This window comes from Phascolarctos cinereus, unplaced genomic scaffold (assembly GCF_003287225.1).
Source record: "Phascolarctos cinereus isolate Bilbo 61053 unplaced genomic scaffold, phaCin_HiC Scaffold_3;HRSCAF=262, whole genome shotgun sequence".
NCBI lineage: Eukaryota > Metazoa > Chordata > Mammalia > Diprotodontia > Phascolarctidae > Phascolarctos > Phascolarctos cinereus.
This window is the reverse complement of record NW_027555736.1, coordinates 100,215,133-100,231,633: the sequence shown is the minus strand read 5'-3', so window position 1 is coordinate 100,231,633 and position 16,501 is coordinate 100,215,133. Positions and strand designations below refer to the sequence as shown.

General features: G+C 37.3%; 1 protein-coding gene across 4 annotated transcripts in view; it reads right to left on the bottom strand.

Annotated features, from left to right (window-relative positions):
• Window positions 1–651: 651 nt before the first annotated feature.
• BBIP1 (BBSome interacting protein 1) overlaps window positions 652–16,501 on the bottom strand; it is a 35,219-nt gene continuing 19,369 nt past the window's right edge. For 3 of the 4 annotated variants that reach the window (XM_020988011.2, XM_078151060.1, XM_020988013.2), the window contains 3 exons: window positions 14,305–14,463; window positions 3,849–3,924; window positions 652–1,646 (listed from right to left, as the gene is read on the bottom strand). In XM_020988011.2, coding sequence (XP_020843670.1) covers window positions 1,480–1,646; window positions 3,849–3,894 — 213 coding nt within the window. In that variant the 5' untranslated portion in view covers window positions 3,895–3,924; window positions 14,305–14,463 and the 3' untranslated portion in view covers window positions 652–1,479. The remainder of the gene's footprint in view (window positions 1,647–3,848; window positions 3,925–14,304; window positions 14,464–16,501) is intronic. The other variant, XM_020988014.2, reaches the window with a different exon arrangement.

The window sequence follows — 16,501 nt, the reverse complement described above, 5'->3', positions numbered from 1 at the left end:
AAAATATGTGCTAATAAATAGTAGCATAATGATGTGCTTGTTCTTTTGTAGACAGGGAGCAAATACAGGAAACATTCTGTTAAAACTACATTGGCAAATCTATGTGACTTCAGAAGATTCTCCCTAACATTTTAGTAATTGACCTAGGAGGAGATGAAGCATGTGTTTAGAAATTTGCATGAGATTTAACCCCACTGACATTCTTAAGTTGACAGTTACAGGAATGTAGCATTAGCTTTGTTAACTAACAAAAGCCAACAGAATTATAAGTCATATTTTTGAGCCTTGTTGAAAATAGTGCTTGCCCACTGTGTAATCTCAGACTCAGTCCAATTATGTAGCAGAGCTTGATGGCGTATTTTAAATTATTCTGTACCACATTGAAATAGACATATTGAAAACTCTTAATTTGTTAGTGATATAAATTATAGACCTACTTCTATCATTAGCTTAGAGTAACAGTTTGTTCTTAGGCCTTCTGTAGCTTGTTTAAATTTTCTATTCAATTTTTAAAAATACTGTGTAGTTAGACTAATGATTAAAAAGATCTTAGGATTCCCCCTTTTCTATTACTACTATTTTAGAACTGAAAACTTGTAAAGGTGACTACCAAGATGTGGGTGTAAAGTCTAAAGCATGCTAAGACAGATATGTATTTAAAAAAAGACAGCCTTTTATTGTTCAGGAATATTGCTACATTTATTTTGTTCCTTCTGGCCAAGAAAGATTGGCTGTAACTTCTGTTAAAAAAACATTGTGTCCAACATAGGCAGTTTTTATCAAATGAAAGTAAAAGTCTACCATGAAATCTTGTTTCACAAATCTACTCATTCCCTCTGCTTCAGATTCCCAGGTGAATCCTTAAAAAGAAACTCAGCTTATTTCTGATGTGATTTGAATGCATTTTCAAATATATATGTGTGTGTGTTTGTGTACATAATATGTGTGCATGTGTACATAATATGTGTGTATATATGTATATGCTTATGTAGTATCTTTATAATTTTGTTTAAGTATTTTTCTCTCTCCAACACTTTCCACTGAAAAACTCAAAACACTTAAAAAAATAAACTTCATTTTTGGTCTTGATATATCATGCAAAAAGGCCAATGTGTAGAATTTTCATGAAGTTACACATTTTATGGGTTGTTGGATCTCTAAAATTGTTAAAAATAGGAATGTTGAACAACACCTAGACAAATGCAATCTTGTGGTAGAACTCAGAATTCCAACAATCACTGAACAGAATACTAAAGATTAAAATAAAATATGGCCAAAGTGAAAGTTGGACCATAGTTTATGACAGGAATTATAAAAGCTTAAGTTCATTATGTTGTTTTGATGACTTATACTTATCCCCTTATTTTACATGAATTTTAACTTCAATACAAATTTCAGGGTTAGCAAACAAATGTGAATTATTTTGAAAAACTATCATAGCAAGTAAAAGTAACCAAAATTGATGAATAAATCATTCATTCATTGGTTTGTTTGGTGCTGTTCTTTTTCTGCCATTTCCTGTTGGCGAATAGTTTCTTGTGCTGTTTGCTGCATTTTCTCTAATTTTTCAAGAGTCAGAGATTTCAGTGGCAGAAGTTTGGGTTTGCACAGCACCATGGTGGCCACATCTTCCACAGACAATTGACCTATGTATAAAGAGAAATAAACATTAATGGATTATTGAGCAAAGTAGTGGAAGATGTTAAGTTTGTACTTAAAACTGAGGTTGGAAGTGAAGTTGCCTGGAGCATTTTCACAATAACAAAGGTATGATGAGGTCTTGGAATTCCCCATGGTCAAGTTAAATAATAATGGCTGCCAGTAGACTATGGCAAGTATTTTATGTAAAGCCAGTCAATCGTGGTTTGAGTTTTGCTGATACCTGTAATGATATATCTGGGACCAGAGCAGCCAAGGAGAGACGAAAGCTCTTCCAAGATAGAGTACTGCCAAACCAGTTATTGACTGGGGGAGTCAAAAATACTTACTCTTTATTAATCCTTTTGACAAGTGAAAATCTAGGTGAGTGAGGCAGTTTGCTACACCAGACAGATAAAAGTGCTGGCTTGGATTTAGGATCTGGGATCCTACTTCTTTAGAATTCTTCACCAAATTAAAGAAGCAATATAGGGATTAGGATTTGCATACCTGGAGGGTTACCAAACACCAGAGGTCCTCCAAATTGCAAAATCAGTTTAGATCCTTGGAGTATGTTTAGCAAATCTAGGTAGGGTCAGACAAATTTAAAAATATTGTGTTCCATTTGAAGCAGGAAAGGGTTAAGAACAGTGTGATATAGTGGATAAATGAGCTATTTTCAGAGCTGGGAAGACTTAGATTCAAGTGTTGCCTCTGACATATAGGCTGACTGATCCTGGGCAAGTCACTCAACCTCTCAAATGCTCTAGGCAACTCACAAGATACAAGCTGCAAACTTGCAAATGGTAGGACTTTCCTCATCTGGAAGCTGGAATATGATGAATGAAGTATTAACTTCTTATATATGCTGCTAACTGCTACAGATACAAATAGAAAAGGCAGTCCTTTCTTTAAAGAAAGAAGGAACTTTCAATTCAAATTTCACATTCAACGAAATAAGTCTAGTCCCCATCCCTGTTTCTATTATTAAGGCATATCCAAAGGAAGATGAGGATAACAAGGGGTGTTGTAAACTACCTTGCCCCTAACAGTCTAACTCTGAGTCTTAGAGAGCTACCTGCAGCATTGAGAAGTTAAAGACTTTCCTAAGGTCACAAAATACATGTAAAAGTCAAGATTTCAATGAACTAGGTTTTCCAGACTCCCAAGGACATTCTATCTAGTAAGCCATACTCTCTCACATAATTCTAAGAGAATTAACAAAAACATGCCTTCTCCCTTTAAATAAAGGTTGCTGACTTCTGGGTTAAAGGAATTGGGAGACAACTTTCACATGCACCTATTTATTAGAAGCAAGGTACAGATCATAGAACTTGGATGCACAGATGTTCCATATTTTCAAAATGTTTAAGGGGAGATTTTAGGATCAGAGGATTTACACTAGAAGGGACCCTGGAGAAAAAGACCAACTCACTAAATTTTTTTTTTTTTTGCTTTTTGGTGAGACGATTGTGAGGCAATCAGGGTTAAGTGACTTGCCCAGGGTCACACAGCTAGTAAATGTTAAGTGTCTGAGGGTGGATTTGAACTCGGGTCCTCCTGACTCCATGGCCAGAGCTCTATTCACTGTGCCACCTAGCTGCCCCCAACTCACTAACTTTACAGATGGAAACAGGCACAGATAGATAACTTGTCCAAGGTTACACAAGGAGTAATAGCAAAGTTATTCAGCAAGGTGATTCAACCTCAAGTCACCTGACCCCAAATCAAGGGCTTTTAAAAATTTTGAAAAAAAATTTTTTTTAAAACATGCTTGAAGAGCTTTAAAAAAAAAGACTGTCACATATGGATGTACATAAAACTTGTAATATGTAATGTTTTCATAAACATTTTAAATTGCAAGAAACGAAAGCTTATAACTTAAGTATCTTAACTAATGGTTACAAATCAATGCAGCAAGATTTCTGGCACATCTCCCTTGCATCACTCTTTTCTTAGGAAGCTCAGGTTTCTCATCCCCTCAAATCTCTTCAGCTCCCCCCCCCCAAAAGGTATTAAAAACCTAAGTTTGTTTGAAGGAGGGGGGCAAACTTTTTTGTGGTAGCAGTTGTGGGAAACAATTATAGGGTCTGAAAACCAGAAGAATATCCTAATGTAGAATGCTTACTAAAAAAAAAATCCTTGGTGTATTACCTATCACTTTGTAGGGACCAATAAGTGTTATTGATGGGGGGTAATTACGTAATTACCTTGTTTGGGAAGTACTTCTCGGAACATTGACTTCACCTCTGCCATATCAGAACTGCTGTATTTTCCTTTATTTCCCTTTGAATAGAGTAAACATTTATTAATGTTATTTTCCTGGAACAAGTTCCCAAAGCATATTTCTGTAATTGATTTTGCTCCATGAAACATTGTTGGTATGATTCAAGTCAATAAGCAGAAGATGAAGAGTTTTCCCTGTTTATATAATTTCTCTAGAATCTTTTCACCAAAGTAGGTTAAAGTGAGTTATATGAATATCTTGTTCCTGGACCACTGCCTGTCTGGCAACTTTTTCTACTATTTGAGAATCTCCCTACTTATTAATTAGTAATAATAATTTGCCATAGAATCACAGGTTAAGAGCTCAAAAGGCCCTGAGAGGTCATCAAGTTCAAACCCCAAAGCTAAGGCCTACCTAGTGGCAGTTATATTCCATATTCTAAAATTTTTCCCTTCTACCATTTCTTGTGTCAATGAAAACTTCAATTAAAAATGAAAAGTGACCACAGGGTTTTGGCATCCTGTCTCTGAGAAAAAGATGATTTGGCAACGATTACAAGATGGCATTTATATTTAGAATCATCTTTACTTTCAAATTTAAGGTCTGGGGCTTAGTATCACTGAATTCCAGAAAATGGAGGACAAATAATTGTTACAGTCTCATCTCAATCCTAACATTTTCCCCATGGCTACAGATGAAGTGGGGAGGTAAGAGGGAGAGGAGTAGGACATGTAGATGAAGACAGAGAAATGAATGATGACAAACTGCCTGATGATATTCTCACTTCTAGTGGCAAACAACTAGCCATCCCTTAAAAACTGTCTTGCCTTAGGACAAGGAAAAACACATTTCACTTATAAAAACTTCTACTAGCTATATACGGTCACAGTTTCAAAGCAGGAAGAATCTTAGAGTGGTTAAAAGAAGATTTGGTGAAAATTTTCTCAGTTTTCATAAAGCATGCAAAGATACATATAAATGTGGTAACATTAAACCTTTTGAGTGAATTACTCTTCTCTAATCAGACATTAAAAAAGGCATGTTAATTGAACTAAATACATATAATCATGAACAATCTGTGACAAATATTCAAAAATCTATGTTATTATCTTGAGCATATATATTGGACCACCTTGATCAGATGCCAATTTTTATTACAATATGTTACAAAGATGATCTTGGACAAGGCTGACAACACAAACCTCAGTCTAAAAAAGGTAAATTTTGGTACACAAAGGTCTCTACTGAAAGCCCCACCCTTTCCTTGATGCTTAATTCTAGCGATGCAAAATTTCTATTCAACTTTCACAACATGATCACATTAAAGATGGATCTTTGATTTTTAAAGTGGCTGGGGTGGTTTGGTCTCTGCTAGAGCCTGCCTCCTCCACTCACAGCAAGTTAGTTATGATCAAATGAACCTGCTCCTAGGCCCTCTGATTTTCTTACCTACTCATACCTCCTTTCTGCTAGGACTATACACTTCCCATTCCCACAACTAAACCATTTCTTCAGCACCTATTTTAGAAATTCAGTCACAAACTGCTGGGTAGATAGCATACCCACCTTCCCATAACATGTTTACACCCCTTAATTATGGGTGTATCCCAAGACTCTGTGCTATGCTCTCATATTCTCTATATTCACTTGCTGATCTCATCAGCTCCAATGTGGATTTAATTATCACGTCTATGAAGATAGCTCCCAAATTTATATATCTTACAGGCACCTAGATGGTGCAGTGGATAAAGTACTGGCTCTGGAATCAGAAAGACCTCAGTTTAAATCCAGCCTCAGATACTTACTAGCTTTGTGCCTAGGCAAATTACTAAACCTCTGTTTGCCTCAGTTTCCTCAACTGTAAAATGAAGATAATAATAGCACCTAGTTCCCAAGGTTGTTGTGAGTCTCAAATGAGATAATATTTGTAAAGTATTTAATACAGAGCCCAGCACATTGTAAACACCACATAAATGCTAGCTATCGTCATCATCATTATTATTATAACTAGCCCTACTCTCTAGCTTGAGCTTTAGTCTTGCATTTCCATCTGCCTACTGGATATTTCAAATGGGATCTCCCCTTGGTATCTCTAATTAAATGTGTCCAGAAGTGAACAATATATTTATCCACCCCTTTCCTATCTTCATAGCCCTATTTCTGTCAAGGTTAACACCAACCTTCCAGTCATGCAGATTCTCAGCCTATATGTTTTATTAGACTCTTCACTGTCTCTTTTCCACAGATCCAATCAATTGTTAAATTTTGTCATTTCTACTTCCACATCTTTTGTATCTGTTTCCTTGATATGCACAGGGCCACAGTTCAGGTCCTCCTCACCTCTAGCCTAGACAACTGCAATAATGTTCTAATTTATCTCCCTGCCTTAGGCCTCTTCCCTGTCCAATCTGTTCTTCAAAGTGGTTTTTCCCCAAGGTGCAAGTCTCATCATGTTACAACTCTACTTAATAAAACTAATGGATGACTGTTGCCTTTTTAGGATCAAATGCAAATTTTTATTTTAGCTTTTAAAGCCCTTCACAACTTGGATCCAATCTGTCTTTTAATCCTTATGTTATTTCTCTTATATTACGACCAAATTGTCCTCCTTGCTATTCCTCACAAATATGACTCTTACTTTCCATCTTGTATCTTTGTAATGGCTTCCAAATACACAGTGTAACAGAAATGGCAAAGTCTTCATAATTAAAGTCCTACTTTCATGAACAGCTAATCTCTTATTTGCACAGTGCTACTAAAATGCTTGGAAATAACTGATTCTTTTACATAAAGTACACATTTTTCTGCTACCTTGCTTGTCCTTTTCTCTCCATACTGCCCAACATATTTGCAAGAGATTACATTTGTGATTTTACTCTATATCACTGTCCTTCGTATTCAAAGATTCTAATTGATTATGGTATCCAAGATCTCCCGTATGTGAACGTATGCCTAGAAACACTACTGTAGGAATAACTATTTGTCTTCTTATGATAGTTAAGATCTATAGGTGCATACCTCTAAGATGGTCACCCTGTTTATTCTATAGTTAATCTCCAATTTTTCAGTTTAGTTTTCTGATACTAAAATCTTCAACATCATTTTTGTATGTTTATAATTTTTATATTAATTATAGTTTTTGAATGATTAGTTACCCATATTGTCTACTAGACTGTAACTTCTTAAAAGGCAAGATCATGCTTACACATGTCCCTGGATGACAAATTTAGAATTCACAAAGTTTGAAAGGAAAAATGACACAATTAATCTAATAAGATGAAATTTAATCAAATGGAACATTTTTGGGCATGAGTTAAAAAACAACTTACATGAAAAGAGATAGGAAGATTTTAGGGAACAGTCAGCAGTGAAACAATAAAAAAATCAAATGTTATTTTAGGTTGAATTAAAAGAGGCAAAGTATTCAGAATGAGGAAAATGATAGTTCTGCTCTCCTCTGACCTAGTCAGACTATACAGAGTATATCTATCTGACATAACTATATTCAGTTCTGGATAATACTTAGGAAATCACTGCCAAGACAATACATCTAGAAGAAGGTGACCAGAATGGTCAAAGGACTGAACACTAGATCAAAAAAAGTAATGGTTGAAGGAGCCAGGAATAATTATCCTGGAGAAAGAATAACTTATATGATAACTTTTCAAGTATTTGAAGGATGCCATGTGGAAGAGACACTTGTTTTACATAATCCCAAGTGGGCAGAAACTGAAGTAATCAGTGGAAGCTGCAAGACAGATCTAAGTTTGATATTACGAAGAATTTCCTAACAATTTGGGGTATTTACATGTGGAATGGGCTGCTTCAGGAGGTAGTGAGCAGACTCTCCATCACTGGAGATTTTTAGGTAGAGGCTTGATGATGACGACTTTTTGGTCATGAGTAGAGGGGGCCTTTGGTTAGGAATGGGTTGGACTAAATCCTTTCCAACTCTGACATAAGATTTCTTTAACGTGGCCAGATATAAGGCCATGTAACCTGTATGAAGTTATTCAGACTATCTCCTATCTAGTTGCTTTTTTGCAAAGTCTATTTCTTCTTCATGTTCAATAAGTAACAATCATACTGTACAATTTGCTATGATGTTTCTATCAATGGTAAGACAGTCCTTGTTGCTGAGTAGTTTCATAAGCCAAAAGAAGGAAACAAAGCAGATAAATATAAAGGTTACCCTTTCTGACATCAGGGAAACATCACTAAAAACACTCTCTTGCTAGAAAAGAAAGAAACCCTTTCACCCTCCTTCCAGATTATCCAAGGTAATGAGCTTTTGTCACACAGCTTCTGGGAAACTGCTTTATCAGCAAAGCAGCCACATCAGCTATTCAGAAACTTAAGACGATTCAATTCAATAAACAAGCATGTATTAAGCTACTATAACGCTCAAGGCACTCTTAAAGAATAGTTTAAGAGCAGTTTCTCACTCGATACACAGTTTTGCTTCCATAGTTCTGTGCTTCTTGGCTACAGTTCTACACTAACTCCAAGATATGAAGCTAATTCCATTAGTTTGGCTCCATGGCCCTGGAAATGTGCAGTGATCATGGGCAGAGTCACTCAGCTATATGGGTGGCTATATGGGCGATGCTATATGGGTGGTGCATTCTTAATAAGGGGAGAATGACTTCTGAATGGCTATTTTGGTGGGATAGGTCAAATGTGGTATACACAAAAGTGCTGTTGTAATTGCCTATTGCCAAAGTGGTACGTGTACTTGCAGATGCTGTGTAAGTAATGAAATTTTCCCTCCATTTTAAATTTTTAAAAAATTATATTTTTCAAAAAACAAACCTGTCAAGAATGGGGTTCAGATAGTTACAGTAAAACAACTGAAAGCCAGAAGGAGAATTTTGTGACTTAAAAAACAAATTAAGTAAACATTCCTCTATTCCCATACTTAAAGAGATCTGAGATTTCACTGGAATGGATACTTTATCCATCACTGCAAATCACAATCTCTCTACACCTTATAGGATGTTTCAAGATGGCTCCAAAATTCATAACTCATCCTGGTGATAAAAGACCTTTAGGCTGGCCTCAGATGACAGGCAACCCAACCCATTGCTAGGCTCAAACTCAAAACCTTTCTAACTTGGTAGAGTGGGTTCCCATTGGCATAGCCTTCAAGAAGCTAGGGTCACTTTTCCATGTAAGATACTGATGGAGGTTTTAATCCCTTACGAAAAAGAAGTGTCAGATTATTAATATACTGATAAGATACTGAACAGACAAATGGAAGCTTTTAAATAAGTTTCTATAAAAATAGCACTCAATAAAAAGTATTACTTTGAGCATTTCTATACCTAATTTTTAAAAAATATCTTGTCAGTAGTACATTCCATACAGTATTTTAAAAGACTGTTTTCTCTGTAAGGTCAGCCTTAAACAAGGACTAAAATCTCATACTCTTTTGGTAAATATTTTTAGGAAGTGAACACGTCTTTCGTTTTTCTTCAAGTCCATTTGCCTATAAGAGAGAAGCATAGTGGGCAATAGGGAAGTAGCAGTGATGCAACATTAAGAGAGACAACTATTGAGAAAAGAAGTCTAACAGAGAAAGCAGAGATTTTCTTCCACTAATTAAGGGGAGCAGGTGTGTGAATTTCCAGACTTCTTAAAGCAGAAAATTCTAGATCTAGGAGAGACCTTAGACTTAAGACATCTTCTATGCCAGAGGTTCCAAACTATTCTGACTGTACACTCTGACGAATAAATTTTTTTGCTGTTTTATTTCATCCTTTTAAGTTTGTTTTGTGAACGTTTTATAGTATCTATCACATGTTAATACAGTAGTACATACAACTTATAAATATGTGTGTGTGTGTGTGTGTGTGTGTGTGTGTGTGTGTGTAAAACTTGTTAATATGTTTGATAAAGAAGTTACTACGAGGGGTACAAAATGCAGCTCTAACATTTTATTGTTTGTGCTTGAATTATTAACATTATAATCAATCCAAGGTTTCTTTGAAGAAATCCTGTAAAACCACATGTCCATTTGGTGAGGGTTAGTTTAGCTAAAACTAGATAATATAATCCATAAAGCCACCTGACTATGAATATGTAAACTGCACTATGTCACAATATGCCAAATGCGAACAAATGAATGAAGACACCACAATTAACTTTCTGTTCTGTGGAATTCCCATTTTTCTCTCAGGATAGCTTGCTGTAAGTAAGGTGAATTTTAGTGTGTGTAAGGAGGATTTTGTTAGTCTTTTTAGTTCCAAGATCATTCCAGGATCCTAGATAATATTTCCTATGGATTATGGTCGAGAACATCTCCACCACGCTTGCATGGAATGCCATAATGTACACCTGCCCTATGCTAGGTCTTGACGATATTGCCAAAGTTAACCTGTGTGCTTAATGTTGGCAAGATGCCTTCTTTGTGTGTTGCCCAAAAAGCAAGTGGGCACTGGTCAGTGAGTGGGGGACCCATTTGGGGGATTTGGCTAATGCATACAGGACTGCTTGTACCTGCCTTGATTGGTCCCCATCAAGGCTTGGGGGAGTCTGTGTGCTTGCCTCAACTGGCCCTCACTGAGGCTTAGGAGACTTGAAGGAATTATACTCCTATTCTTGCCTGCCCCTGCAAGAAGTATGCTTAGGGAATACTGTAGGAGTTGGTGCTCCCATTATCAGCAACCCTTCTGAGAAGACTAGACTAGAATAAAGTAAGCTTATTTAACCCCTCCAAACTATCTTCCTGTCTGACTGGATCAAAAGTGAACCTGTGCTAGAACACCTGTTAGTGTTAGGAGCCTTCCCGTGTTCTCCTGTCCAACAAATGGTGTTACTCGTGTGTTTACCTGTGAAACACCTGAATACCATATGTGACACGTAACCATGTAACACACTGACCAAGTAAGGGTATCAGTATCAATCTGCGTATCAAATATAACTAGCTCACTTTCTTAAAATTTTTTAGATAAAAACTACAAATAGAAGTTCTAATATTTTCTTTCTGTTCCCCAAGCAGATCATTGTATACATATTCTTTCTTTGGCATTAACTCATCATTTTCTAGATGAAGAGGATCAGAAAGGGTAAATGATTTGGTCAAGGTCATACAGCAGGTTTATGGCAAAAGAGGAATTAATGAAAAAATTAAAAAAAGGAAAAAAAAGAGAGAAATTACCGCAGTGTTCTTTCCATATAAATTTCATGAGTGCTTTGAGTGAAATGTCACTGAGATATGAGAGAGGGTCACAAGGTTAAGCATAATGAAAGAGTTTCTTTTAGACTACCACTACTACCACCACCACGACCACCACATGCCATTTCCATAGCCCTTTAAGATTTGCAAAGCAGTTTATGTTTTCTTTGAGCCCTATAACAACCTTTTGAGGTAGGTAATACATTTTATTAACCCCGTTTTACAAATTTAAAACTTGGAAAGATTAAATGACTTGCTCATGGTCATGCAGCTAGGGTCAGAAGTAGGATTAGAATCTAGATCTGACTTCAAATTGGGCGTTCTGAATATCAGGTATCTTTTTTGGCAAGAGAAAGGCTAATAAATGTTTCCTTAGCTATTTGGCACACAGTGGAATAGCATCCACTTTCCTTTTTACCTTTCAAGTCCTGATCGTGGTTAAAAATCACTTAGACCTTGGCCTCTTGCCTTGTAGCACTAGTGGAGGGTTTGCTGTAATTACCTTTAAGTGCATGGCTTCTCTACTCTTCTTGCTTAATTATCCTATTTTATTGTACTACATTCTCTTTTCAAATTGTCTCTGAATTTATGGAAAATATTTAAAAGTCACATTTCTTCCCCCCCGTAAAAGATTGTACATGTAAACAAACTCTAACAAGTCAGGTGGTTATAAGAAGTGACAATTTCAACAATCATTGTTGTAATATGGTAATGCTTAAAAGCATATTTAACATAGATCAAGTCATTAGAAATAACAAATAACATGTGTGGTTTTGGAATCTATTCCTTTGGTGACATGTCTGTCTAGAGCTAGTTAACTTAGTGACAGGCCAAGGCCCTGCTGACAAAGTCCTGTCTGATTTTTCTCCTAGCCAGTTAGCTTTCATTCTATTCCAGGAATATATATTGTATACCTCATCCTGGCTAGTTGTCTCACAAATCAGTGCTGTTATTTACTGTGGCAATGGTTGAGGAGGTAGATGGACAAGTACATATTCACCAACGTAAGGTCATGAACTAAGAGTCAGAAAGGCCCTTGGAGATCATCTAGGCCTTCAAACTAAGGTCTAGAGAAGTGACTTGTCCAATGTCACTCAAGAAGTATGTAGTAGAGCTGGGACTTGAACTCAAGTCTTCTAAATCAAAATCCAATGCCCTTTTGGGGAAAAACTCCCAAATAAATTAGAAAGGAGATATTATAAAGGAGGTTGCAGGTTTGACCATGTTGTTCTCCTCCTCAAACTTTAGGGGCTGTCTAATGCCTTCAGGATCTAATAGAAATTCTTCTTTGGCAGTTAAAATCCTTTACAACCTGGCTCCAACTTCCTTTTCTAGCCTTAATATATTTTACTAACCTCTCTTCTCCTTTCCTGAATTCTGTGGTCTAGCCAAAAATGGTCTCATTTCTGGTCCTCACAAACTCTCCATCTCCTGATTGTGCAGAGGCACTGTTTTTCATGCCTGGAATGGCCCTTCATCACTGCTTTCTTACAGAATCCCTTACTTCCTTCAAGTCTCAACTTAGACCAGGAGTGGGGAGCCTGCAGCCTTGAGGCCACATGTGGCCCTCTAGGTCCTTAAGTGAGGCCTTCTGAATTCAAACTTCACAGAACAAATCCTCTTAATAAAAGGATTTGTTCTGTAAAACTTGGACTCAGTCAAAAGCTCACACCCAAGAACCTAGAAGGCCATAGGTTCCCCACCCCTGGGCTTAGGCACTGCTCTTTCCATGAAGCCTTTCAGTACTTCTGCTAGTGCCCTCTCCCCGTAATCAACCTATATTTATTTAGTGTTTCTTCTGTATAAACTTAGAGATGTACTGGATATCTCCCCTAAAGCTCCTTGACAGCATTCTTGTCCTTGTACCTAGAGTATAAGAGCTTAGTAAAGGCTTGTTGACTGAGGTCTAAAATGTCATTTTCACACATAAGAGATGGCATGATTATAATATTTGTTATAGTTTTATTCTAGAGCCATCAGAATTCAGTCTAATCTGATTTGCTTGCTCAGGCTTTTGTCTGAGTGATCTGAGACTACCTTTCTGTTTCTTGGTTTTGCTCCCTGGAAGGGTTATGATAGGAAGTTGTATGAATATGAGGGATGAAATGAGATATTATGGCATAGCAGAAAGAACCCTTGGAGTTTAACAGGCCTAGTTCTAGTGGGGAGGCAAGCTGCTTAATATGTAATATGCTGGAGAAAGGGGGTTAACTCAAGAGACTAATTTTTTAAAAAATCTATGCACAAATATTCAATGCTAGAGAAGTCTATTCTTCACAGCATACAGATATTAATTTTATAATAAGTCAAATTACAGGTATTATATAAAACTCAAAACCTCTAAGAGACAGTCCTATTTGGGGCACAATTTTTGAACCTTGTCTATGGTGCATAAATGTCTTGTTCTAGCTTTGGCAAGTAGATCTAGTTCTGCTGTCTGACTTTAAAAATATATACTTTTCTTTCCTAGGCCTCAGTTTCCTAATTTATAAAATGAGAGCTTTGAAACAGATAATTTACCTATGACAAGTGTAATTCTAAATGCTTATCAATATGATGATCTCCTGATAGTTAGACAAATAACATGGCAAGTCTCCAGGGGAAAAACAACCAAAACAGAAAAGATTTGTATCCTATGTATAATAATACTCTTTAGGGGCCCTTACTTCTGTAAATTAAAGTTACATAGAATTTCTGATTGTAAATCAAAGTTACAAAATAGATTGCAAAAATAAGCAGTCTTCCATTTGGTTTTCCTTTTATGATGTCTCTACGGGAGTCACGTAGGTAGTAAAATCAGCTGTCTTATTAATTTTGCTTAGTAAAATCACTCCTTGTCTAGGGAGAGCCACTCCAAACAAAACTCTTTCAACACAGCACATATACTGAGATGCTCTTAAAAGTATCTATTAAATGACTACTAGAGGAGAATGGCTAAGATGGTGGACTAGGAGGATGCAGTATAGCCTAGCTCTCCCCACAATTAATCCAACAAAGATCTAAGATGAGTGACAAAGTAGTGAGGATGGAGGGAGGTTAAAGGTGGGGGGTGGGAGAGTTTGAAATTCAAGGAGAAAATACATTGAGTCATTTTTCTAGCTTAAGGAACAGGAATAGGAGCCAGCAGGCAGCTGTGTGGTGTTTTTCTAACCCCAGAGCTGGTTTGCACATACAGAGAGGATGTAGGTGGGAACCCGAGTGAGGTATGACCTGCAGATGTATTCCAGAGCAAAAGTGGATATGGATCCAGCAAAGTACTCACCCTAACTATGTAGAAGTAAGAGCAGGAGCTGGTTGAACTCTGTAGCTCCAGAGCTGAGTAGAAGGGCTAGGCAATGAGGCTGATTTGCAGTTGTGTTCCAGGAAAAGAAAGAGTTGCCCATCCAACAGATCCAGTTCACATCTAGCCTGAGGTTTTGTGCTGAGAAAGATAAAAGTAAACAGCAACTATATGACACGGATCCACTTCAGTCAGGTAATGCATTGAGATCCCAGCCTAGTCTGAGGCCTGCAGTTTAGTGACCAAAGTATGAAGCTCAGACCAAGGGAAAGCCTGCAGTTCTATTGCTCTGAATCTGTAGTCTTCCAGCTAGGTGAAAGGGTCTGGGGCCAGCAGCAGTCTATTGGAGCTCCAACCACAGGCTGGCCTATCACCCAGATGCAAACTGGTGTCAGGGGCTTGAAAAGCACAGACCAAGTAGGCAGCAATCAGATTTTTCCCTTGACTTTGCCCTTTGTGAACTCAGGGCACACTGAAAGTTTGCACATTAAGTTCCTGCCTTGAGCCCTCCCTTCAGATCCCTGAAAAATATAAAGCACTCAATACCTACAGAAAGCAGCAGTTAAGACCCTAAGGAATACAAAACAGTACCAAATAAAGCCAAGACATTCCCTGCAGAAGTGCACAGAGCTTGGCCCTTATACAAAGTACCAATTAGAAAGTAAAGCTTAAGAATGAGTAAACAATAACAACAAAAAGGATTCCCATCCAAAAGTGCTAATACAGCGCCAGGGATGCTCAAGACAAAAAGCCAGAAGAAGGAAATAACACAAAATCACTTATAAGAAAAGCTTCAAAGAAAAATATAGGTTGTAAACCAGAATTAGTACAAGAAATGAACAAGAATTAAATATATAAATATATACATATATATATATCACAAATGAAATGAGAGCGCTAGAAAAAAGAATTAGAAAAGAAAGGAGATATTAAGAAGAAAGACTTGAATTGGGAGTTAACAGCTTAGTATAAGATCTACATCTAGTATAAAATCTTAGACAAATGACCTGGAAAACAGATTAAGAAGAGATGATTTTATTTTATTTTATTTTATGTTTAGGCAATTGGGGTTAAGTGTCTTGCCCAGGGTAAAGCTAGTAAGTGTCAAGTGTTTGGTCTGAGGCTGGATTTGAACTCAGGTCCTCCTGACTTTGGGGCCGGTGCTCTATCCACAGCACCACCTAGCTGCCTCATTTGCTCAGATTCTTGCAAAGGCCTCCTAACATTGATCTCCCTATCTCAAACCTCTCCCCATAATGGTAGACCATCCTCCCCAGTGTTGTCAAAGTGATTCTCCTTAACTGCAGAGCTGACCATGTCATTTTCCTACTTAAACTCCACTACCGAGGTAGTTTTGCAAGGGAGAGCACTAGCACTTTGGAATAAGGAAATGGTGCTTAAGCTGTATTTTAGAGGAAGAATGGATTCTTTGAGGTAAGGAGGAAATACCTTCTAGACTGGGGGGGGGGAGGATGGCTGGTGCTATCACAAAGAGAAGATGGAGTGTCATTTATGAGAAACAAAGAAGCCAGTAGGGCTTGATTTCAGACTGTGAGAGGGCAAGTAATACACAGTGGGTCTGGAAAGATGTTTTGGGGACAGGTTGTGAATTTTTATTTTTATTTTTTAAAATTAATTTATTTTTAGCTTTCAACATTCACTTCCACAAGATCTTGAGTTCCAACTTTCCCCTTCCCCCAGTCCAAGATGGCATGCATTCTGAATATCCCTTCCTCTGATTTGCCCTCCCTTCTATCCCTTCCCCTTCTCTTATCCCCTCCCCCTTCTATTTTCCTGTAGGGCAGAATAGATTTCTATGCCCCATTGCCTGTATATCTTATTTCCCAGTTGTGTGTAAAAACAAGTTTTAATCTTTGTTTTTAAAATTTTGGGTTCCAAATTCTCTCCCTTCCTCCTTGCTCACCCACCCTCATTGAGAAGGCAAGCAACTCGATACAGGTTATACATATGTAGTCATGCAAAACACTTCCATAATAGCTGTGTTGTGAAAAACTAACTATATTTCCCTTCATCCTATCCCACCTCCCATTTATTCATTCTTTCCTTTGACCCTGTCCCTCCTCAAAAGTTTTTGCTTCTAATTACCCACTCTCCCAATCTGCCCTCCCTTCTATCATCTCCTCCTCTCTTATCCTCTTCCCACCTATTTTCCTGTAGG